The 25,292-nt window shown below is 38.1% G+C and overlaps 1 protein-coding gene and 1 long non-coding RNA gene across 6 annotated transcripts in view; one reads left to right on the top strand and one right to left on the bottom strand.

Moving 5' to 3' along the window:
* The window catches only part of CAMSAP2 (calmodulin regulated spectrin associated protein family member 2), a 95,531-nt gene extending 76,040 nt beyond the window's left edge, over positions 1-19,491 (top strand). For 3 of the 5 annotated variants that reach the window (XM_075156518.1, XM_075156520.1, XM_075156521.1), the window contains 10 exons: positions 117-210; positions 3,944-4,014; positions 4,524-4,593; positions 5,429-7,640; positions 8,749-8,885; positions 9,444-9,664; positions 10,620-10,719; positions 12,676-12,791; positions 14,591-14,709; positions 16,212-19,491. In XM_075156518.1, the coding sequence (XP_075012619.1) occupies positions 117-210; positions 3,944-4,014; positions 4,524-4,593; positions 5,429-7,640; positions 8,749-8,885; positions 9,444-9,664; positions 10,620-10,719; positions 12,676-12,791; positions 14,591-14,709; positions 16,212-16,517 (3,446 nt within the window). In that variant the 3' untranslated portion in view covers positions 16,518-19,491. The remainder of the gene's footprint in view (positions 1-116; positions 211-3,943; positions 4,015-4,523; positions 4,594-5,428; positions 7,641-8,748; positions 8,886-9,443; positions 9,665-10,619; positions 10,720-12,675; positions 12,792-14,590; positions 14,710-16,211) is intronic. The other 2 variants (XM_075156519.1, XM_075156522.1) reach the window with 2 other exon arrangements.
* A 1,748-nt stretch (positions 19,492-21,239) lies between these two features.
* On the bottom strand, positions 21,240-24,804 carry LOC142085030 (uncharacterized). Its single transcript, XR_012674529.1, has 3 exons — positions 24,718-24,804; positions 23,266-23,421; positions 21,240-22,370 (listed from the first exon to the last, which is right to left on the bottom strand). It is a non-coding gene; the product is annotated as an uncharacterized LOC142085030 (long non-coding RNA).
* Positions 24,805-25,292: the final 488 nt, after the last annotated feature.

Genomic DNA, 25,292 nt, shown 5'->3' with positions numbered 1-25,292 from the left:
GAAAATTCCTTAAATCTCTGGAAAACATTACTTCAGATTATTTCAGACAGCTTTTCTACTATGGATTTTAACTGAATGGTAAACTATAATAACTTGAGCTCTGTTCTTCCTGGCAGCTGAACCTGCAAAAGATACAGCTTCTGCTCACAGCTTGAATGCTAACAGGAGAAATTACATGGATGGCCCATCTGGTTCTGACTTCGTAGACAGGTAATGTCAGAGAATCACTAGTACTGTTTCACAATCTTCTCCTTTCTGTTCAAAGTCAAAGACAGTTTTTTATTTAGTTTTGTTGCCTTTTTGCAATGCTTAAGGATTGAGTTACCAAATACAATCTGTAGAATTTTGTGGAAGATCCCATAGTTCAGCTATTTCCCCCACTGCCCCATTGTGTGGCAGGCAGCATGTTCATGTTTGTACAGTTCATGTTTGCCACTTGGGATAGCGCACTGTTGTCTTACCAGTTTCCAAAACAACCCCTACCATTCAGCAGAGAAGTGTCACATGGCCTCCTTGTCCTGTTCAGTTTCATGTGGGGCTGCTGACCAAGTCTGCTCTGAAAGAGCTATCTTTCCGGAATTCACAGGAAATTTTCCAAAAATGGTAAAGAAAGTAAACTAAGATAACAGCAAGAAAACCACTGAGTGATGGCTTTAGTTTGGTCTGATTATGTTACTTAAGTACCATGAAGGTCAAATAGGTAAAAATAAATACTTGTGCTGTGATGAACTTCCCAACTCTTGTGAGCATCAAGAGTGGAAAGCTAACTGCTTTATTAAATATGTTTTGCACTATTTGTATTTTTGGAAATATATGTGAAACATTATTTTTAGTATTACTGTTACAGATTTGGAAGCAGTATAAAAACATCCTGTTTCCCTTGTGTTCTCTAGCTGATCATGCATTTGATAAGAGACAGAAATTGCACATTAGGTCTTTTTAATCTTTCTTTTGACAACGTGAAAAAAGCCATGCAGTGATCTGATCTGAACATAGTGGACGAGGAGTAGCATTGCATTATATTTATAATTTGGGGGCAAAGGTTTATTGATTGTGTCTGAACTGACACAGAGGAGAAGGATAAAATTAGCATTTTTACTAGATATTCAGCAAATTGTTGGTTGCCAACCCAGCTAATCCTCTTCAGCTTTTACTGTTGGTTTTGAGTGGCGCTTTCGGCAGGAGGTGTTTGGTTGGTTTTGGGGTTTGGGTTTTTTTGTTTGGTTGGGGTTTTTTTTTGTATTTAGGAATCTATGCTGACTTTAATCAGAGAGTAATATTTCTTACTATCATTAAATGCTATGATTCCGAATCTCTTTTTCCTGTGTGTATCTGAAGTGTTTCCCTTGTAGACAGTGAAGTTATTTTAGTGTAAACGGAGCATATAAGCCAGGAGAACAAGAAACAGTAGTTTTGAATGTATCTTTTGTAGCAGGGGTTCCCAAGGCCAATTGCACCTTGCAAAGCCACTGCAAGCAGCCCAACAAAGGGCTTGTAACTATGACTATCCTACAGAACAAAGCAAGGTTTGCAGTAAAAATCACTATTTGTATGTGGCTTCCAATCTGATGTCCCCCTTTTAGAGCCCTTCATGAACAAATCTTCAGTGACACATCTTTTAGAAGTTCTATGAAGATAGTAAATCATATGTTAGTTACGCTTAAATTAAACTAAAGAAACACAGAGTTCTGTGCCATAGTTATTGTTGTGCTGTAGTGATCACTGTGGAGAAGATATTCTTTAAATGTAAAGAAAGTTAGTAGAAGAATACTGGACAATAACACAGGAGAAGTCTATCTGTAGCCTTCACTCTGTAAAAAAATCCCCACAGCTGAAGCCATTAACCATGCATGTATCACTTTCTGTCAGTAACATAGTATCTTTTTCAGCCAAATAAATCTACCTTTTCTCTAAATGTGTACACTTTGTCTGTGCAGATGGTCTTGGCCTCTAAACTGAAGAGAAGTGATTGGAAATTTTACGATAAGCATCTGAATTCAATTCATAAACACTTAGAAAAGCCCTTACATTTCTTAATGCCATTACCATTCCAGATTTAACTATCAAGTCTGTAAGTTGCCACCAACGTGTTTTGTAATATTGCTCATGTTTCCTGAAACATGTTCGAGATAGAGTAAAACTCATTGTGAACCCCATATGGGTGGTGGATTGTGTATGGGACTAGCTCATCACAGCACTGTTTTAGTGTCTCTGCAAGTGATGGATATGGTTTTGTGTTGGACTATTATGAGAGCAATCCATGAGTAATAGGAAGAACTATATTTTTCCTCATAAACCCATGAACTTCGTCCAACTTGATGATCCTTCACTGCATTGTAGGACAAAGGAGGGGCCTAAGAAGTTTTCTCAGATGGTGGGAACCTAACACACAGGGTGCAGGTTCCTTGGCGGAACAAACCTGACTGCAGGATGTTGTGGTCCTGGCCTTCCTCCTTGTCCCGACTGCACGTTCCTGCCCCCTTGGGTGTTTGACATTGTCATTTCAGTGCACAAAGGTAGAAAAAACTAACCCAGTCAGAAAAAGTGAATGTTTTTCTGCTGACTTAGCTTGTTGAAATGACTCAGAGGATCAGATGGAGAGCCAGAGCCAGCGCAGAGGAGGGAGTGGGACTGTGGCAGCAAGCAGTTATGATGTCTGAGGTTGCCATGGAACCACAGTTATGGTGCCAAAAATCAGTCTTTTCTTGAGGGAAAATTAAGGGTATAGATTTTCTTTGTAGTAGCAAATTTTCACAGGCTGCTGGATGAAATTTTGAAAGCATACGTTTCTTTTAAGGTAACTTATATAGACATGATTTTAAAATTTTCACAGAAATCTCAAATGCCATTTAAAACATACATCATGTAGCTAGTGTGTAGTGTTATTAACACAAAAAATCAGGAATTTATGAGAACCTATTTTGAATAATTTAATATATAATTATGCAAGATGCTTGTAAAACAACAATATTTTTCATAAATTGACGTGAATATCCTTTCTACAAATATTATTTAGAAACATTTCTACAGCAAACTGTATATAAACTATAAAAGCACTAAAAAAAAATTTTTAAATTACTGATTAAAAAAGGGAGTTTGGGAGTGTGCTCTTCAACTCAGTGAACAAAATTCAAAACATGAAAGGATTTAATCCAGCGTGTTTTTGAAGTCTGGCTTCTTTAGAAGTGTTTTACATACAAATGCATGCGTCTTTATGCATGTGTCTTTGTTCTGATTCTGAAGAAGCACCTTGATCGAAACATTGAATTATGTTAATCCTATTGTGGATTAACACAGCTAGTCTATTACAGACATTCTCTATGAACCAAAAAAAAGTATCTGTTGTACGTAGAAATAGAGGAAATCTTTGTAATTACTGTTTTAATAGTGAATATATTTTTTGTATTTTAAAGTCATGTCTATCACAAAATCTCCTTTATCCACTTCTAGTGCATATTGCAGTCCAGACACAAAGTAGAAGTTTCAGACTAAGCAACTGAAAAAGATGCATGAAAAGTATGTGGTATTAGCTGCAGTCACTGCCTTGATGCCAGTAGGAATGGCCTCATTTTGTTCATGTTTATGTTTGGGTTTTTTGCTAAAATCAAACCTAAAAGTGAGAACCTTCTAATAATGACATTTACATTAAATAAATCAGGAGACAAGTATGTTAACAAAACTAGGGCTGCTTTGTGGCCGTTCGTGTAGAAGAAATACCTTTTTGACTTTTTGTGTCTGTCTGCATTACATCCAGTTAAAGGTAATAAGTGTTCTCTTTTTAGTTAATAAATTAATATTTCAAGAAGAGAATTACACCTCACTTTCCTCCCTGTCACAAAAAATAAATCTGTTTTTGTGTTGGCCCAGGACATGAAGTCTCGTTGCCCTTTTGTAATGTGGCTTTTGAAGTATTACTTCTAAGTTAATGTCTCTTGCTTTATAGATTGGAAAGTCCAACTTACACACCATCTCACCAACTGCATACACCCCAGCAGCCTTATTCATCTGTTCCAGGTAACAATTTACAAATGAGTGGAAGAGGCAATGAGACAAGGTGTCATCTTCTGAGTAAATTGCTATTTTGTTTATATTTATTCAAACGTTATTTATGCAGAAATTAGTGGGAGAGCTTTACATGAAAGGCTAATGAATGAGTTCTATAGTTTTTAAAATGTACAAATGGGAAGTTTGTGTTTGTACCTCTTATATTGTGTATTTTTTTTAATTTTACTTCTGTTTTGATTATGTGGAATATGGCTTACAACAAGTATTTGTAATATATTTTAGTAGTATTTGTAGTATATTTTACTCAATAGTAAATTCTCTGAGGGATGAGGGGTATGATATATATTCAGGATGAAATCAACTCAGTTGTTCTACTTGTATTCTCAATATAAAACCACTTTTTTTGCCACTACAGTGTTCTAAGTAGCAAAGCAAACTAATTTATTAAAGCAACAGAAGGTGATGTTAAAATCATTTTTCATAGCAGTTACCTTGGGTTTTATTTTAATTTCACGTAGGAGTCATCAGAAGGTCCACATCAATGTCTTATGTAGATGGGTATGTAGGGACATGGCCCAAAGAAAAAAGGTAAGTAGTCTTACCATACGAGTTGGTTAAAAAATTATAAATAGTAATAAATGCTCCATTGTAGTTTGGATTTTCAGAATCCTGTAATAAAAGTTCTTGTAAGTAACTTGCAAAAGTAGAAAAAGAAAGAGAAAACTGTATCGTGGATAAGGAACTCGGTAATAGGAAACAAACTTCAGAAATAAATCATCTATTTTTTTACATTGAAATGAAGTATACTTGAGATCATTGAGTTGTTGGCATTAAATATGTTCACATTTACTCATTGCAATCAACTAAAAGTGGCAAGAGTAACATGGCTAATGAGCTCAGTAGTATTTAAATTTGTATTATTTTGTGGATAGTAAGAACGATCAGGCTGAATGTTCTGTTTTTTAGTCAGATCAGTCATAAACTCTTGATCTATAGGGTGTAAACTAAAGTTAAAGGGGTAAGAGTTATAGTGATGGGTTATTCAGTAAGTGTAAATTGTGTGTCTTTTCACACCTTCCTTCTGATCTACTATGGCAATTCCTATATTCCTAAAGTGCCCAGAATTTATTCCAAAGTAATAAAAAGTATTGGCTATCTCTAAAGAAAATGTTGTTATATTCTATTTTATTGTGCATTTTTATTTATTATATTTATATCTATTTATCAAATAGATATAAATATGTGTATATTTTTTATATATATACACATATATTATATTGTATTTGAAGCGAGGCAAAATACACTACACCCAACAGTGCCTTTGATACTACAATCTTAAAATAATTTTAAAACCGAATGTGAATATTTCATTATTATTAATCATGAGTTGCTCGGTTATATCCTTTATTCTAATCTCTATTAGGTCATCATTACATGGAGTTTCATTTGACATTTCTTTTGACAAAGAAAAAAGCATTCCAGTATCTACTCCAAACAGAGGAATTACTAGATCTGTGAGCAATGAAGGCCTTACACTAAACATCAACCGCATGCCGAAGCATATTAGAAAAAATCTGTCCTTCAAACCAGTAAACGGAGAAGGGGAAAATCAAGATATTGAAGAGGAAAAGGACATGATCGCTCATAAAGACACAAAGGCCAGTCAGTCTCTTAACACAAATCAAAAAAATGCCAATGAGAGCAGCCACTACAGATTTCCAAATGGAGCTCTGCAAAACAGGGCCGTTCTGGATGATTTTGGCAATCAGATTGAGACACCAAGCATTGAAGAGGCTTTGCAGATAATTCATGACACTGAAAAATCTCCCAGAGTTATCCAACCAGATCAAATTACAAATGGGTTCTTTCTTCACAATCAGGAAATAAGCATCTTGAATTCAAACATTAAACCAAATCAGTCTACCCCTGATATAATTACAGACACAAAAGGTGCTCTAAGTCCTGTGACTGACAATACAGAAGTAGATACTGGAATACATGTCCCTTCAGAAGATATTCCAGAGACAATGGATGAGGATTCTTCTTTGAGAGATTATACTGTAAGCATGGACTCTGACATGGAAGAACCATCTAAATTTCTCCAGGATTATGACATACGAGCTAGCAATCACAGAGATCAATTAAGTCCCTGTCCCAGCTCAGTGAGTACTAAATCACAGGCAGGCAGCAGTGCTTCTTCAAGTTCGGGGGTTAAAATGACTAGCTTTGCGGAGCAGAAATTCAGGAAGTTGAATCACACAGATAGTAGAAGCAGTGGAAGCAGTTCTCAGAAAACCACACCAGAAGGTTCTGAGCTGAACATCCCTCATGTGGTTGCTTGGACTCACATTCCCGAGGAAGCATCTGTTCCTCAAGGAAGAGACACTACACAGTTACTGGCTTCTGAAATGGTACATCTTAGGATGAAGCTAGAGGAAAAGAGGCGAGCCATTGAAGCACAGAAGAAGAAAGTTGAAGCTGCATTCACAAAGCAGCGGCAGAAAATGGGAAGAACAGCATTCCTTAATGTTGTGAAAAAGAAAGGTGATGGAGTATCACCTCTCCGAGAAGAAGCAGCAGGAGCCGAAGATGAGAAGGTATTCACTGACAGTAATCGGTTGAAAGAAAAAGAAACTCAAAAATCAGATGAACAAACTAGTAAGACTTCAGAATTAATAAAAGAAAACCCTGAAAATTCTCACAGCAAATGGTTAAAATCTCCGCCTACTCCTATGGATGCTGAAAAGCAATGGAATTTAGCAAGCCCCTCAGAAGAAAATTTTAACGAAGGAGATATCTTAGAATATACAAAATCTATTGAAAAACTAAACTCTTCCCTACACTTTCTACAACAAGAAATGCAACGTCTGTCCCTTCAACAGGAGATGTTGATGCAGATGAGAGAGCAACAGGCTTGGGTTATTTCTCCTCCTCAGCCTTCTCCTCAGAAGCAGATTCGGGATTTTAAGTCTTCATCAAGGCAAATGGGAACTCCATCTCCCGTTGCACCTTTCTCACAGGAATCTCCTCGCTCTACACATCAATCTCCACAGTCTTCCAACAGGAAGAATGCCTCTTTTCACATTAAAATGCAAAGGACTCCTAGGCCAAATGAACTGAAAATAACACCTCTAAATCGTACCTTGACTGCCCCACGGTCTGTGGATAGTCTTCCCCGTTTGAGGAGATTTTCTCCAAGTCAGGTTCCTATTCAGACTAGATCATTTGTTTGCTTTGGAGATGATGGTGAACATATAGGTGAACCTCAGTTAAGGGGAAATCTTTTGAAGGAAGTCAAGCCTATAGAAGAGGTAGCAAAAGAAGAAGGACCAAAACTGCTGAAACAGTGTGAACAGAAGTTGGAGGAAAAGGAGATTAAGCCTATTGAATCTAATGTTTCTGAAGTATTATCTCAGCCTATCACAGAAACTGTCTGCCTCACCCCAAATGAAGATCAGCTAAGCCAACCGATTTTACCAACACCAGCTCCCAAAACAGCTAACTTAATTGAAGTTTCCCTATCAGATTTGAAGCCACCAGAAAAAACTGAAGTGTCTGTTGAAAAATACGAAGGTGAGAGTGATAAAGAACAATTTGAGGATGACCAGAAAGTGTGTTGTGGATTCTTTTTTAAGGTAAGAGAACTAGTGGATGTGTATGTCTGCTATTAAGCTTCCTTTTAAAGGGAACTTCTTAATTCAGCTATGGATTTCAGTGATGAATTTCCACTGAAATCAAAGCAGGTGGTTCTGTAACTCTAAATGTACAAGAATATCTTTTGCACTTGATGATTAATTTGACATCATAAGAGTGGTGAGATTCTACCACACTGCTAGTTCTGAGCGTGCCAGAGTATCCCTTTCCATTCATAGTTGTGGAAGAGTGCTTGGAGTTTTTGGTGAGGAAGATGCATGCTGAATGTAGATTTATTTTTAACATAAGCTTTGGTGACCTTAATTAAACTTGCTCACATCTCACCCTCACTTCCCCATCGCACCCCCAAATTTAACTGAAAGTTTTTGAAGTACATAACAGTCTGCATTTTTTAAAATGTTGAATGTCTCTGAGTTGCACTTTGGAGAGCCTTTTTCCCTCTCTTGGCTAGCTAAGGAAGTATAGTCTTCTGAGACTCCCTTTTGAAGTCGGTGTTTGGGAGCACTCCCTGTTGTCTTATTAAAGAGTTATACTCAGACAGGCTTTTAACTATAATGCACACTGTAAGAAAGTGGTCTAGACACTGAAAGCCATCAAGATTTTGAATTTCCATCTTGGAACACCCCAAAGTCTTGTGTCACGTATCTGAGATGTGCCTTGCTTGTCTGGAAGCATTCCTCAGTTCTAACAAAACACCTGGCTTGATCAGCAAAAGTTAATTCTAATATGCTGTATAGTTACGGCTTTTTGTGATAAATTACTTTCATCTCCATACACGTAGAATCTTCCGAAGCTGAATGCAGAAGTTTATGCAGTGTGGGATCTGACTCTAAACTAAAATATTTGACTTAGGAAGTTTTCTCATATCAGTGTTGAATTTTATGTTTGACTTAAGAAGGAAAAAAAAGTTTTTAGTAGTCTTAAGAAAAATCTTTTAAAATAAACTTATTTCAAATACTGCAAAAGTATATTAGGATATTGCAACCCAGTGTACAGAATTAAGTGTCTAATGACTTGGCAGAATCAGTTGCTGAATTCAGAGATCTTAATATTTTTGGGTCCTTTTCCTTCAAATACTGTTGCTGCTAGGATGATCAAAAGGCAGAAAATGATATGGCAATGAAACGAGCAGCATTATTGGAGAAGCGTTTGAGACGGGAAAGAGAGACTCTGCTTCGAAAGCAGCAGCTGGAAGCAGAACTAGAACATAAGAAGGAAGAGACAAGGTAAAACAACATGTCCTGATCCAAATTATCAGTAACAGTGAACATAAAAATGTCTGGTTTAGTTAAAAGTGTAGCTTCCATGTCAAAAAATTGCATCTTAATATCCAAGATATTTAATCCTAGAGCCAGATGTGCTGAGGAGCCCAGCTGAAGACACATGCCAGCTGGTCCTCCAAAATCAGCAGGTGGCAATCAGTTTGTAGCTCAGACTCAATATATGAGCCCTGCTGGCCTGAGTGAAGCTCTTCAGAGCACTACCTGCCCTGCACTTTATATTCTGAGGGAAAGCATATCACTTTGGGCTTCTTTCTGCACAGATGCATAATGCTCACTCAGCTACAGCAGTCAAGCTAATAAACATGATCTTGATTTTACTAGTAACAGTATCCCAAAAAGTTTAAACTGGCTGAAAATTGTAAAAAAAGCAAGTTCCTCTTACTGATGTCTGAGAACTCTAAAGTTCCAAAAAATCTGATGCCTGTCTTGTCCTCACTGTGCTAGCTAAAACTGTTAATTTGGAAAGTTTCTACTGCTGAATTTATTTGATAATTTTTTTAGACGCAAAACAGAAGAAGAACGTCAGAAGAAGGAGGATGAACGAGCACGGCGAGAATTTATTAAGCAGGAATATATGAGAAGGAAACAACTAAAGCTTATGGAAGAAATGGATACTGTCATAAAGCCACGTTCCCTCTCAATCAAACAAAAAAAGCCGCGTCCAAAATCTATTCATAGGGATCATATTGAATCACCTAAAACGCCAATCAAAGGTCCACCAGGTAACAAATGTTCATGTGGAAAAAGAGTCTGTTCATGCTAAAACACCAGCTTGTTTTTTGATACTAACAAGCACGTGCATTTATTAGTGTCTTGTGCCAAATTTGAAGCTGCACGTGACCAAACTGGAAAGCAAAATTTGCCCATAGAAATGAAAAGATGAATGTCGCTTACCTGCTATGCGTGCATGCATATATCAACATACACATCCATGTATTCTTCACTAACCTCTTCTTGCATCTGTAGAGCTAAGAATGAATAAAAGTTGAGAGATAAGAGATTGATAAATAAAATGGTGATTATAAGGTAAGAGTACTTAAACTGCTGGTTAATACAGACAAAATTACTTTTATATTTCATGTTTTTTTCTATTTCGCTCACTTACCTATTGCATGTATAGTTATGAACACTAATCATGTGGAACAATTTAGCATTCTTTTAGATATCACGTAACTGCAGTAATGATTGGAAGAAGTATTGCCAGTTTACAACTAGAAAAAAGTAACCAGACTGCTCAGTGATCCTTTTTATTAAAGCATTTTATAGCCTTGTTGTTCTGCTGCATTTTCTCTAGCTGCTTCCCTCTATCTTCTGGTGTAACTTAAAGTATTCCCTTAACACCTTCCAAGAATCCATCGCAGGCTTTAAATTAAGTCTTTTAAGCCCTCTTGCATGAGGACTTATTAACTTTGATTGCATTCTTTGATATGCCAATATTCCCATGTCCATACTTCACATTAATGCTTAGTCTGAGACCATCCCAGGTGGCTGCAAATGGCTGGGTGTCAGCAAGTATTTAGATGAAGTGCACTACATATGCATGCAGGTATATCATGTATGGGTGTAAGAGTCTCATGTATAAAAGCTCTTACCAATTTTCTGATGCTGGTGTTAGGTCTAATGAACAGACTCTACTACTTGCATAGGTTTATAAGCCTTAACTTTGTTTTTATCCAGGTTCACAGCTTTATCGTGTTTTTTCAGTATCTAGTCTTTCATTGGCATCGCTGAATACAGGGGACAATGAGAGTGTGCAGTCAGGCAAGAGAACACCAAGGTAAAGCTAAAATAACAGTTTCATTTAATAAAATTTGATCATCAGCTATGTAAAACTAGCATGAATTTTAAAGAGGTCATGTATATATTGTGTACTCCAAGAACAGGTATGTTTTCCTGATTTGAGACATTGATTGTTTCCACTGTCAGGCATTAGGGAACCAAGCCATGATCATTTGTTTCACAAATTTTACCAAGTAAACCAGTTGCGCAGCTGTAAATGAGGTCAAAACAAAATGCTATTCACATAGCCTCTTTAGTTAACCTGCTTGTATTTAAGTCTCAACTTGTGGATATTTTATTAGACCTGTATGCTATGTGCAGCTACATAGCTTCTTTTCTTTTTTTAACATAGAAGCTTCTTTTCTGGTTTTTTCCCCTTAACAGTCATACAGGGAAGTATTAAATGTTCGCTAGGACTTCAGCCTTTTCCAAACACCAGAATTTATTTTGTATTAAAAATCACCCGTAAATGAAAGAGAGAGATAAAAATAACAGAAAATTCTTAATCTTATATAAAAAAATCAGTATTATAATTCAGAGGAAAATTATTATTTCTGCGTAATGACTTAATTATATTCAGAGAAATACTATTTTTTTGTATAGAAAAAAAGGAGGGAAGAAAGGCAAACTAGGAAAAAGGAGGAGTACTACATTTTACGATACCACATGTCATGGCCACGATGCATCACTCACGAACTCTGACATGCCTGCAGCTCGTTTCAGTTGACTTTTCAATTTCCTTGATGTCTTGAGAACTGACTTTCTGGTTATTACATAAGAAACTTTAATAAAATGATCCAGGTATCCTGACATCTCTTGTCATGTCTTAAAAATGATCGGTTTTAATTGAGAGCGGGATTTCTTCCTATCTATGTAGTTTTAGTTGTACAGTGCTGTACTATGCTTGTAATGAACAGTACCTCTCCCTCTGGTTTTGGATTTGATTTAGGGGGTTGAGACTTTTAAAATATGATAAAATTCAGTACGAATTGCTGAAAGTAACAGAGTTGAAAGAATTTTCAGTATCTTTCCAGATCCATACTTTCACTTTTTCCTCGCATCAGAATTGTCTTTTGATGATCACACTGAGTGAATTTCAGTGATACCTTTGAGATCTTCTTCATGCAGGTGCTAATCACAAAAGGTGTAGGATATATTATAAATTGAATTTCCATCTATTGCTGATTTTACTGGAAGTTGGTATGCAGATAAATGTTATTATAATACCACTTTTTTCCTTATTCTTTGCTAGTAGTGCCTTTCTTCTCACTTAGAAAACCTTTCATTCCAAGCTGAGAATTTCGCTGGCTTTTGCAGCAGCCACAATCAAAAAAACTTTAAATATCTTGTGATAATTTAAGAAAACATGACAATCTTGCTACCTTTAAATGCAAAGCTATTCACATTTGAGTGCAGACACAGTCTAAAGAATTACAGCACCAGAAGTTACTGCTTGTGAAAACAAAAATTAGAAAGGAAATTGTTCTGCTGTCTTAAAAACAGCAGTTCTCAGGGCCAATTGTTGTAACGATAAGTATAAATGAACTAAATTTTTACTTCACATTCATCATTCTATCAAGAACTGGTTTGTTTGCTACATGAGATAACATTGTTTTGCTAGTACCAATGTAAAAGTAACCCAAATTCCCACTTAGTAATAATATTCCATAGCCTAGAATATCTATTAGGTTTCTGTCCCTCAGATGTAGCCCCAAAAACTTATTAACATCCACCTCACCTAAATACCAGCTTCTTGCATCACTCAAAATACTTTATACAGAACATGAACTCAGTTATCCGTTAATTTCTTCTGTAAATATTGTGCATTTAGGTTTATAGTCTACACTTCAAATCATTGGGTTCTACCATAATACAATTTACCTTCCTTTCATATTAGAAGGCTTCTCTGCTGAACATTGTGATTTTTTTAATAGATTTTAAAATTAATGTTTAGGTCTGAGTCTGTGGAAGGATTCTTATCTCCAAGTCGCTGTGGTAGTCGTAATGGAGAAAAAGATTGGGAAAACGCATCTACAACTTCTTCAGTTGCCTCTGCTACAGAATACACAGGTCAGTGACAACAATGTTCAGAAAAGTACCTGGCTATTAGTGGTTCTATGCATGAAAAGTTTTCAATTATCTTTATTTGGTTTCTTAAAACTTGATTGAGGATGCTTTCATAGAAATGCTACTTTCACCTCCTTTGAAATAGATTGTAATAATAGAAGGTTAAAATTTTAAATCCAAAATAAAAGTACTGACTCAGTAGCATTTGTGATAACAAGAATAAACTGCTGTTAGGCTCAGAACAGCAAATGGGCTCACAGGTTACTGTGCACTTCAGTAGTCTCTCTAGCAAGGCAAGAAGAGTTGAAATTTATGCTCAATTTAGAATAGAGTTACAAAAAGCAAAAACCAAATTGCAACAGGAAAAACATCTGCTTAGTAATGTGAATTTAAATATCCTGCACCCTTTGTTTCCAAACAGATCCTTTGTTGTTTATTAAAAACTTTATGATCTGAGTTCTAATTCTTTATTATATTATGAATCAAATAATAATGGTATCTTCATCCCTGTTCTCCAAATATACACCATGTGATAGCGCAAAGACCTTGCATCATCACGGTTATAAAAGCTCAATTTCTGCCCACCTAATACCACTTTGTTTGGTAAAAAGTAAAATAACATTAGGTATTTTCGATAAACTTTTAGGGAGATGAGGTTTGATTGATGGGCCTGCATGGCTCTGTCTGTGCTGGCAAATGTTTGTTTTGAAAATAATCTTATCTCCTTTCTGCTGAAATAACTACAGTCTGGAAAGGCTGAAAATCAGCCTGAAATCATTCTGAAAATCAGAAAGTACTTACCTGTTTTTAAACCATGAAACTTCAGTCAGTTTGTGCCAGTTTGTGCCGCATGCATGTCAAATTAAATTACAGGAGGGACAGCGAGACTTTGCTTGGGTGGTCTTGCTGAGTTTTCTCATGAAGACCCATAGTGCTGAAGATTGTCTTTTAATGATTATTATGTAGAGCTTATTTTTAAATGAAGGAATATACAGTTCCTAGGAATTGAACAGAAGGCTTTTTTCACATGTTGTAGTATCTTTACCCTGTCAATCAGATTTCATACAGCTTTTTTGTCTTGATTCTAGGCTTTTTTCCCCAAAGCATAGACAAACTGAGATTTCATCTTAAATTTAATTGGTAATTGCTTGTATATTATGTTCCTTTCTAAGACTTGGAATTGGTACTTACATGTTGTTTTTTTCAAATGGTCTTGATAAAAGTATGCATGTATTTCAGAAATTAAGAGAGGAGATTTCTCCTTCAACCAGGTGAATCAAGTCTTTTTTACGGACAGAATAACCTGACAAGTGTCAGGCCAGATCTTTTATCCCTGGTTTTGTTTAAAAGGTTTCTGGAATTCCAAGGTGGACAGGCTACAGTTACTCCAAGCACTGCATCAGCTTCATTGTTATACCTCTTACCCTTGAAATCACAGGTGTAGATGAAGAAAAAGAAAGAATTTGTTCCCTCCTGGACGACTGAAATTTTAGTTAGAAAATGCAAAATGTTTTGTTGTTCCTAGAAAAGGTCCTCTGAGAGAAAATATATTTACCAAGACTGCCAATAATAATGATTTAATAATGAAAGACACATTTGTAAGTAAATTCAGTAACAGCTGAAAGAACGACATTTTACTTGTTTGTGAAATTCGTGGTCTCTAGCCTAATTCTACTTTATTCCTGGATTTGTATTTTTATGCATGCAAAAGATCCATACCAGAAGTGCTTCACAACATTTAAAGAAAGTCTTCGTTGGCTTTTATTGATTAACTTAGCTGATTTGTCATTCCTCCTCCATAGGACCAAAGCTCTTCAAAGAACCCAGCGCTAAATCCAATAAGTATATAATTCAGAATGCGCTGGCACATTGCTGCTTGGCTGGAAAAGTAAATGAAGGTCAAAAGAAAAAGATTCTGGAGGTAAGGGTATTTTTCCCCTAAAAGCATAAACACCTAAGTCAAACCACAGTCAGGAATTAGGAAGACACTCAAGTATAAATGCAGATATTGAAAGGAACCTTCTCAGGTTATGCCAGCTCTTAGTGAAAGGCTTGACTAGCTTCTGTGACTTGTTTGCTGTGTAGACAGAAAGGTTCTCTAGTACTGTAGAAACAATAGCTGTCGCATTGTACATGCAGAACAGGAAGCTGAATTAATCGACATGTTAATTGATAGTTACTGCTTGTTTAATGTGGGAACTTCAATATGTAGACTTTTATAATTTGCTCACAAACTTGTTTTCCGTAACATGAAAAATATCCATCTTATACATACAGATCCTTGGCTTGGGACTTTTAGAACTAAAGCATAACTCTCTCATGAACAGAAAGAACCGAAATGCATCCCTCCTAGGCTTTTCTCCAGTTTCCAAGCAGTAGGGCAAATTCAGGACTTTCTGCTACAGAAAAGTGCCTTCCAGCCTTTCTGCTTATGCTGGTATAAACCTTTCTGAAGATGCACAAATATCGCTAGGGTGAGAACTCAGGGACCAGTGTGTTTCCATGCAAAGGGAATAAGATGGAGTCTGAGGGTTGACACAGTTTGCCAACTGTGACAAATTTGACAGATTAAATAGGTCAAAGAACACAGGTACTTGGAATCTGGATTTAATTCCTTTTCCGGAATAAATTTCACGACAGTGTTTCTTGCCCTTTCTTCTCGTCGTAATTCTTCTGCATTCATGTCTAGATGCTGCCTTCTCTGTCTTTCCAGCTACTTTTTGGAAATAACAAGTGAGAAATCAAGGCAGCCTCTTTCAGTTCAAGTAACTGGGAACATAATAACCCCCAGAAATCCCAGGAAAGAAGAGCTGTAAAAAGGTCATGCTTAACTCCAGGATGCAGCGTATGTCACTTGGTAGAAGCTGTACATGTTCAGGGCACATGTCCCATAGACGTTCTGTTGGCTGGAATAGGAATCTGAAGATTTCAGCTAATAAAAAACCTTTGCTTAATACACTTCAACTGACTTTATGGTTTGACCAAACTTGAATGGATTTAGGGATCACTGTTTTAGCACTGGAGGATCTTTCAGGCACATCTAGACATATCTAAAATTTCTGTTCCCAAACTTGCAACTATTAAACCCGCTTGATGGTTTGGTTGAAATGGATCAAAGAATTTTTATTTGGTCTACAAAAAATTTGTTAGGATGTCTGTTCTTGAGGTACAACTAAACAAGTATAGCTGAAATTGTATAAATAAATAAGGTTTTGCTTAAGAAAGATAGCTACTTTATCAAAATTCAGATAGGTGAAGCTTAGCAAATTCTAATGATTGAAAATAAGGTCTTTTAGTGGACAGAGACATCAGTTTCAGCTCTGGTAGAAAACAAATTCAAAACAACAATCCAATGATCTTGAATGTTTTCTAACTACAATGCAAAATTCATATTGTGAATCTTTTTCTTTTTTTCTTTTAAAGGAAATGGAAAAATCCGATGCCAATAATTTCTTAATCTTGTTCCGGGATTCAGGCTGCCAATTCAGATCTCTGTATACATACTGCCCTGATACCGAAGAAATCAATAAATTAACGGGAATAGGTCCCAAATCTATCACAAAGAAAATGATAGAGGGACTGTATAAATACAACTCTGACAGGAAGCAATTTAGCCACATACCTGCTAAAACTTTGTCTGCCAGTGTTGATGCAATTACCATTCACAGCCATTTGTGGCAAACCAAGAGACCAGTAACTCCTAAAAAACTTTTACCCACCAAGGCATAGTAGATGGGAAAAAATTTGCTTCAGACAATTATGATAAACTTGCACTTCATCTTTACTGCCTATAGGAAATAGATTTCTAGTTGCCAACAAGACTCTTAGAACTTAAAACTGGACACCAAGTTCTATTATCATGTCCAACTGGAATGTAAACACAGTGTTTAGGAGTGCAGAAGATTATCGCTTAGGTGAATAATTATGAGTGATTATGGAAATGTTTGACTTGTATGGAGATTTGTATGTGCTATATAGAGTATATTTGCTCTGTATTTTGATTAGATACACTGAAGCACTGAATGTTCCTCTTTAGTGTCTCAAACTACATTTTTTTTTACATTTGTTGCCTTATATGTTTGTATTTGTGCTTGTCTTGAAATATTTTTTCTTTCACTACAGAAACACTTCTTATATTCTCAATACCATTGAACTTTGCATACTGACTTACAGTAAAGACTAAATGATAAGTTGTATGTCACTGAAGAACAGCTGACTGGGTCTGTTCTGCAAGATCCTTATGCTGTAACAAAATCAAGATTCATTCCCCTGAGTATTTATAATTCTTTTTCAATTAAAAAATACTGATTTGCTTACAGACTAAACAGTAAAGGAAAAACCTTTGAACTGCTTGAAGTTTCCTTCAAATGAACTATTTAACAACTCAGGGTATAGTTAGGTGATGCAGTTATTCCTGTTTAAGTAAGTTACCATCTGAGATGTAATGACTGACCATGTGCATGTTAATAATACCATTAAAATGTAATGTAGAAAGATTTGGTAGACCTCTAAAACAGTTTAAGCAAATGTGCATTATTTTGCATTGTTCCAGATGAAGAACGAGCACACGGTCAGGTACTGCTTCTCCAAGGAAGGAATAGGAACTTGTGAAACATTCAGAACTAGATCCTTGATGTTTGCCTGACAGAACACTAAAACTATTCAGAAGAATCACAGAATTCACTAAGTTACAGATCTTTCAGAAGTCGTGTATCTAATTCCCATTGATTTTAAGATCCAGGCCACTGTCTCTTCTTCCTGCCTTCAGATCTGCCAGCTCAGACATAAATCAATTTTCTAGGGAATAGACATCTGATAAGAATTTTCAGTGTGTCTTAGTAAATTGTTTTCTTGACACAATCAACAGATGATGTCTTGTGACACTTAGCGATTTTAAATACATATGGCAAAAAAGCCTAAATGACATTTCAACAAATTTATCATATGACCATTTACAAAAACAAACTCTAGGCCTATTTCAGTATTATTTATAAAGGGCTGCATTTTATTTCAAAACAGTGTTTGGTTATCTTGTAGATCACTATTCTGTTTCAGTGTTTTTCTCTTATAATTTGCTTTTAACATAGCACTGTTCTGAAAAAAAAAAACTACAAACTTGAAGCCTCCCCTAAATCTGTGGCTATTTTGATAATGTACACCAGAGGATTTGTTGGGGGAAGAAATCTCATTCTCAGGAAAAGACTTGAATGATTTGTGATTCTGTTCTGTTTCAGTGTTGTGACAACTACATTAACATAAGACAGTATTGTGCTATAAGTATGTAGTCCATTCTGTTTCATGGGGAGACTAAAACTATGTTCATATTTCTCTCATTAAACTGCTTTGAGAGAAGCTATGCCTCACTACTATGATGTGCTCATTTACTTATATAAAAGATGCACAGGAATGAGATGTCATTAAGCAGTTTAGAACAGTACTTTTTTTTAAATTATTATAAGGCCTTAGGCATCAATGCATCTGGGTTATAAACATTTTCTCAAAAATGCTGTCAGTTTTACTGTAATTTATGTTCTTATATTTATGTATATTTGTTAAAACTGTAAAAAAAAGAAAAAAACACTTTAAAATACATGTTTAATATGTATGTGGCTCAAAACTCTTTGTGGTTAGCTGATTCCTACTGTTTGCATGTATATCACAAGGATATGTAACTCTTATATTTCAAGTGTATACATATTGTGTATATAGGTTATAAATAATATTAAAAAAGGGGAAAGAGGGTTTGCACATTCTGCCTGTTAGACAGTTCCTACGAATACCATTGTAGGAACATCTTGAATAACAATATGAAACTCTGTATAATATACAGTGATTCAAGAAACCAGGAGGTTGGAATTAACTGATACACATGTGGTGAATGACTTCAAAAGAAGTTTTATCATGGGAGGCTTTTTACTTTTAAAATCTGTGCTATGATTTAACTGAAGATTTGCAACACCATAAAGACACTGGCATCAATCTAATCAAAGTGAGCTTAAATACATGACAGGAATTCTTTGAGTCATTTTAAATATATCTGAATGTATTATGAAATTTACATTTGTCAACAGGTTACAGATTTGTGCAATGTCTAAAAGTAGAATGTGAATAATGCAGTTGAAAATTTCATTGCTCGCAGTATAAAGTTTTACTTAACACAGGAAAAGTAAAGCTAGAAATGCTTTTCCTTTTTAAGCCTGCAAATTTTCTAATTACAGTGGATCTTTGGTTGGGATCATGTTTAAAAAAAAGAAAAAAAAAAAGAAAAAAAAAAAAGGATGCTTTCCATAAAGGCCAGTATTTATCACTGACCTTTTCAGAACACACTGGTGCTTTCATCAGGGGTATTATTATTGTTGCTACAACTGAATTGCCAAACTCTCGTCTTAGTTTTTGGAGGAAGATTTCATATTCTAACAGTCATAATAGCTACTGAAATCTTTTTTTTTTTTTTTTTTTTAATGTTAGTATGACTGTTAGTTTTTATTATTTGGCTGTTTAAAGCCAAATTCAGCTATTTAATTATGATTTAGTGGGCACTGTTGAAAAATGTACAGTGTATTGTGTGCTTACTTGTCCACTTCCATGGAGCATAGCTTCCATATTTTTTCAAATGCTGTGCTGTAAAATATTGTCATTGCTACTTATGTGGTACAGTGTAGTTTTTTCCTTTCATTTAAATAAAAGCATGGCACCAAAAGTACATTTTCTGTTTTCTTGCTTACATCTAAATATAAACTACAAAAAGTTCATATTAATGTTTAAACCTTGTTTCTTCTTGTATTTCAGCAACATAGAAATTGTAGAAAATACGCACCTTTTTTTTCTCCTTTTGTTCCCCATTGTTTGTCTTGCTTTCACGTATAATTTAGCTTTCTGACGTTATCGGAGGGGAGGCTATTGAAGAATTAGGCTTCTCATTTCATTCTTGAGGACAACATGGTGTCACCCTGTTCTCTCCAGAAGTGAGTTTAACAATTGCAAGTCAACTGATAAACTCCTCTACTCTGGTTAGCTTCCATTGTTCCAAAGCCACGGAAACTTACTGGTCGGTGTAATAGGATTGCTTCAGATGGGAAGGTTTTCAAGATGAACTGAAGTCTTATCTTCATCAAGACAGCTAATAAAGAATATGACTTCTAGTGAAATAACTTGTACTTGTTAGTGGTGTAATCTTGAACAGAAATTGTGTCCAAAAAATAAGGTGCCACTTCCAGATTTGTAAATTAGCAATTTTTTCCAGTCCCAATCATGCCTTTTTTGGGCTTTTGTGTTGTCCTGCTGGGTTGCAGGGCAAGAGCAAGGACTTGCTGAAAGGGGACATGACATCACTGCGCTGTCAACAGGCAGACTGAATTGTTGGGCTAACTTACGCAGATAAAGAATCTGTAAATTTCAGAGCTATTCAAAGGGCAGCTTCAAGAATACAGGAAATCTGATAGTAGGGCTTTTAGTACTGAATTGAAAACTAATGTGGATGAAAATGAATAGCCTCCCCTCCTCCCCCTAAAACTGGTTATTTTTCAGCCAGCTCAATCAGTTCCCTGTACGGCATCACAAACAGGCTGACACAAGCAAGGAATTATGTTGGAACACAAACACTCATTTGCACCCAGTAAAGCTATTTTTTCATGGCGAGCCCAGCTCAAAATTTTCACGTAAAAACAGCCTTTGTACAGACAGGCTTTAGAACAGACTTCATTTTCGCTATCCTTTGGCAAGTAACACCATACTTGAGAAACTTCAGATCACGCCCTGGTTAATTTGTCAGAATATGACTGTACTGTGGGTCTGAATTTGTACAGAATTTGTGAATCAGAATTTGTACTGCTGTGGGATCCAGTGCAGAGATCTGGTATCACCAACTGCAGAATAACCATCTCAGTTACACTGAGAACCTAAGCTTTTGGATCAATCACCACACAAATGTGATGTAAAAAATGGCTGTGTGTCTCAAATCCAGCTGTACTGATCAGGTGTAGATGTCAGATGTCTTTCTTTCCAACAACTTCAAAAGTAAATAAAGACACAGCTTTGTAAGGGCTAAACCTTTAACTACTTACATCTTTTCAAATAGCAAATTAGCATTTCTTTGCTGCCTTTTTACTAATTTAATGAGCTGAATAAGCAGTTTGAAGAATTGTGGCTATAAAGATCGATCTTGACAGCCATAGCCCGTTACATCTGCTTTTATATTTTCTAATTAATTAAAAGAATTAAAACCACCAAACAACAAAAAAAACAATTATACAAATTATGTTATTCCAGGTCTAGATGGCAGGAAAAAAATCAGTATTTTTAACAGCATCTTTGTTCATTTATAAGCAATTTCTTTTTAAAAGCAAACTATTACATTTAGGAAAAAAGATGTGAAATGTGGTTGTGTATGCATACATATAAATGCACAGATAAATGCACATACACTTTCAGACTTAATTGCTTACACACATGTAAAAAGAGAAACACTTTATTTAGACAACCACAGCAAAGAGTTAAATATGGTAGTGAAGTTACTCTAGCTTATTTCCTTCTAGCAAGAAAGAAAAGCAGCTACCTTGTCTGTTTTACACTGGTAAGGGGCAGGGAAGCAATATACAACATATACATTTAAGAGCTGAATACAAACTCTTTGGGAGATGGAGTTCTTAACACCAGGCTTTTTATCAAATTTCTGAATTCAAGGATAACGCTGATGGACGCTAGACAGAACTGCATCTGATCAGAAAAGGTAATAACAACTAGAATTTCAAGAAAGGACAAAACAGTAGAAAGCAGTTAAGCATTCCACTGAAAAATGTTATTTAAAACTTTCTTCAGACTCTTATTCAACATTACAAACAACTGTAAAATGTATAAAATACTTAGGAGTAAGTAATTCATTATCCATTGACAAATTTGTTAAGATACTGAAATAATTTTTTTCATGTAAGATGTGTTTAAGTTTTCAGTTAATGGGATGTGAACTTTATGGAGACATACAAAGTAAAATCTATAGGCATTTTTATGTCACTGTTAATCTGTTAATGGAGCTTTGCAGAAAGACTAAAAGCTAATATGAAGCTTTTCATCAAGGCAGCTCTGTCTTACCCTGTCTACATCATCACTGATCTAAATGACTGCATTACGAGACCTGGCAAGGCCCCGCAAGCCTGCAATTATTTAAATTACCTGAAGCCAGATTATACTTTGGCTCAGTATTTTTCTTGTTTAAGCTACCTGAAACTGAAGCGATGATGCTGACTTGAACAATTCTTCTACAGATTATGCAAGAATTTTGCTGAACACTCCCAAGTTCTGGAAATCCTTTCTTGAAATGAGTGAAAAGTAGTAAAGTTTTAAACAGAATTGTTTTTGCAACTTTTTACAAGATCATATAAACATAATATAAAATGTAAAGAGCTGAATGGCTCTGTTATAATGACTAAAAATCAGGGGATTGGCCCATTTTTATGATGACAACACAAAGATGCTTTGCACAAACTGCTGGACTCCACTGGCAGAATCTGTGCAAGGTTAGCACTGGGGAATAGTTCTAAGAATGTATCCAGCCCTGCTGACAGTGTCTGCGGCCACCTGCAACACCTGTAAAATAATCGCACAATTACTATTTTCTTTTCTGAAGTGTTCCAAGAACAGACTGCAGTGCCCTGTCTTGTCACTAGGCAATGCAGAACTCCTCCTCTACTCACCCTGATTTTCAAGCTCTCTAAAACCCACGCCCAACAGATTTGCTATTCATGGGAGTTACCTTCTTTGCAATAATGGCTAGGGAGTTCAAAGCAAGACAAGACCATCCCAAAGACATCTTTCTATGCCTGAGTAAAACGTTACCAACAACCAGAGAACAGGGTCTTCCATCTGCCCTTTTCTGATAGGATGCGACCGTGTATCCTCACCGAATTTTTAAGAGTAATACGATTGCCCTCCAAAGCAGGTGCATCAAGTAATGCTACCTATTCTTCCTGAGGACACATACTTGGTTCCTGAAATCTCTTTCCAGACTATAGGAAACTGGTACTTCCTTGTGAGAGGCCTGACATTCTGAGCAGGAAACAGAATAATTTTAAATTCAGGATTTACTCTTCCTTTCGAGATACAGTTTCACAGATTTGATCTCAGGACCTCCACTGAAAACAAAGCTATTGCACAAAAGATAGGTAAACCACAGTAACACCATTGTGAAATCAAGATTAAATTTAAAAGCATGTGTGTTTACCTAGTGTTTTGTAGACTAAACAGAGTTTAAAATGGACTTCTCTTATCCAAGTGTACGTTCAGCAAAGTTATGCATACAACTTTGTTTAGACAATTAAAGTCATCTTGTTTTTCCGCACTCCCTCTGATTTATCATCTCTATTATATGTATTGGGAAACAGTTTCATTTCTATAATTACGTTTTCTGTTAATCAGTGCCTGCAAAGGCAACTAAGAAACAAGTGATAGCTTTACAAGTAAATGGAAGGATTCGGTGTTTTACTAGTGAATCGAGCTTCCTGGGATGCGATGCTGGGACTTGAGTGTTGCAGAAGGAACCATCAAGTTTCACATTCTTTGCTGGTCCCTGGCAGAGTGACTGCTGTGCGGCCAGGTGGCACTCCTCGCTGAACCGCCTTCGGGACATTTCTCTGTATTCCTTTTCAGAAGGAAGACAGAGAGAGAGAATAACGTTATGATTCCCCTCTGCCCTTCAGCTGATCCTCAGCAAAACAGTTTGCAAGCAGACTCGAATTCACTGTGGTTCTTAACTATCAGTGTAACAGAGAATCCAGTTCAGCTTCAGTTAAATCCCTGACAACCTTCCCTGGACCTCTGATACATGTCACACATGCACACGTGCGTAACTAAAAAAAAAAAAAAAACCTAAAAAATCAGGTCTCTGCTGCGTTCTTTGTCAGAAAACTGTCACCGTCTCCATTTTGACAAGGCCTGCCAATGCGCTGCGGTATACACGCAGGGGTTTTGTCCAAGTGCTATGCTAGCATTTTAACATGATTTTCTGTATCTCATCTCACAGCTAGATTTAAACACAGAGAAAACTTATTAACTGTTCATCATGATAATTCTTAGATGCCATAATCTTCTGACAATGCATTAAATGTAACCCAATGTCAAATTATACATAAATACATCTTCATAAAATACGGGCATAACATATATATGTATGATTCCTGTAAAGAATGCATTCTTTTTTCAACCGTCTCAAGAAGCGGAAAACAGCAAAAACACACTAAAGAAATCCAAGGCTGGCCTGAAATGTGGCAGCACCTCACACAGTAATTAAAGGTGTTGCCAACGAGCCATAAGCCTCCGCCGCATGAGCCAAGGAAATAGGGTGGTGGCAGAGCGTGATGGCAGGCTGGCAATCCTAATCAAAAGGGGAAGAAAGTGCATCTGTTCTGCATTCATTACGTGATTTTTTGGGGTACCTCAGGCGGCGTCTGAGCGGTAAGATAACAGCGCCTGTGTCCCCCGCGGCTCGGTGACAGTTTTCACGGGGCAGGAGCGGGTGAGCGGCTGCCCAGGCCGGCCCCGCAGGCCTCTGAGGGGCCGGGGCCGGGGCCGGGCGGGGAGCCCGGGGCACACCGCCCGCCTGCCCCGCGGGGACAGCCCTCTGCGTGGGGAATTATTGGTAACCTTTTCCCACAGCAGCCCTCCCCGCTACAGAACCCGTCCCTGCCCACCGCCACGGCGCCCACCGAGGCAGGGACCGGCCCCGCCCGCGGGGGAGGCGCTGGGCGCCTGGGAAAGCGGCGGGCGGAGGAGCGTTGCGCCGCTCCCCTCCCCCGGGACAGGCCCGAAGCCGCCGCGGAGTTTCGCGGGAGGACGCCGGTGAGCCCGCGCTTGCCGGGGCTGGCAGCTGCAGGTGCGGCCGCGCCGGCCCGGCCCGGCCCGCCAGGCGGCCGCGCTGCGCCCCCCCTCCCGCGGTTACCTCAGCGGCGGGGCGCGGGGCGGGGGCGCGGCCGGTCCCCGCCGGCACTGCCGGCCCCGGCGGGGCGGGGCTCGCCCCGCCGCTAACAAAGCGGGCCCCGCCCCGCCCGGCGGCCGCCACCATCTGTCGCTCTCGCCCCCGCGGCGCGGGCGACGCCCAGCCGGGCCGGCCCCGCCCCCCCTTTCGCTTTCCACTCAGGCAGCGGCGCGGACACCCCGCCCCGGCGCGGGAGGGTCCTGGGGCGCCGCCGGGCAGTCAGCGGTGAGGGCGGGTGGCAGCCGCACCGCGGAGCGGAGCGGGAGCCAGACCCCGACCCCGACACCGGGCCCGGGCCCGCCCCGCCCCGCAGCTGAGGCCTGCCGCCATCTTCCCCTCACGCCCCGCTGGTGACGGCGCGAACGGGCCGCCGGCCCCTCAGGTGAGCGTCGGCGGGCGGGCGGGACGGAGGGCGGGGGGCCGCGCTGCGGAGGGGCCGGGAGCGGCCCGGCGGGGAGGGGCCGGGGCGGGCTGACCGCGCAGGGCGGCGGGGCGGGGGCTGCGGCCGCTGCGCCCGGAGGTGGGGGCTGCCTGGCGGC

The sequence above is a fragment of the Calonectris borealis genome, chromosome 8 (genome assembly GCF_964195595.1).
Source record: "Calonectris borealis chromosome 8, bCalBor7.hap1.2, whole genome shotgun sequence".
NCBI classification, from domain to species: Eukaryota; Metazoa; Chordata; class Aves; order Procellariiformes; family Procellariidae; genus Calonectris; species Calonectris borealis.
This window is presented reverse-complemented; position numbering and strand designations above follow the sequence as displayed.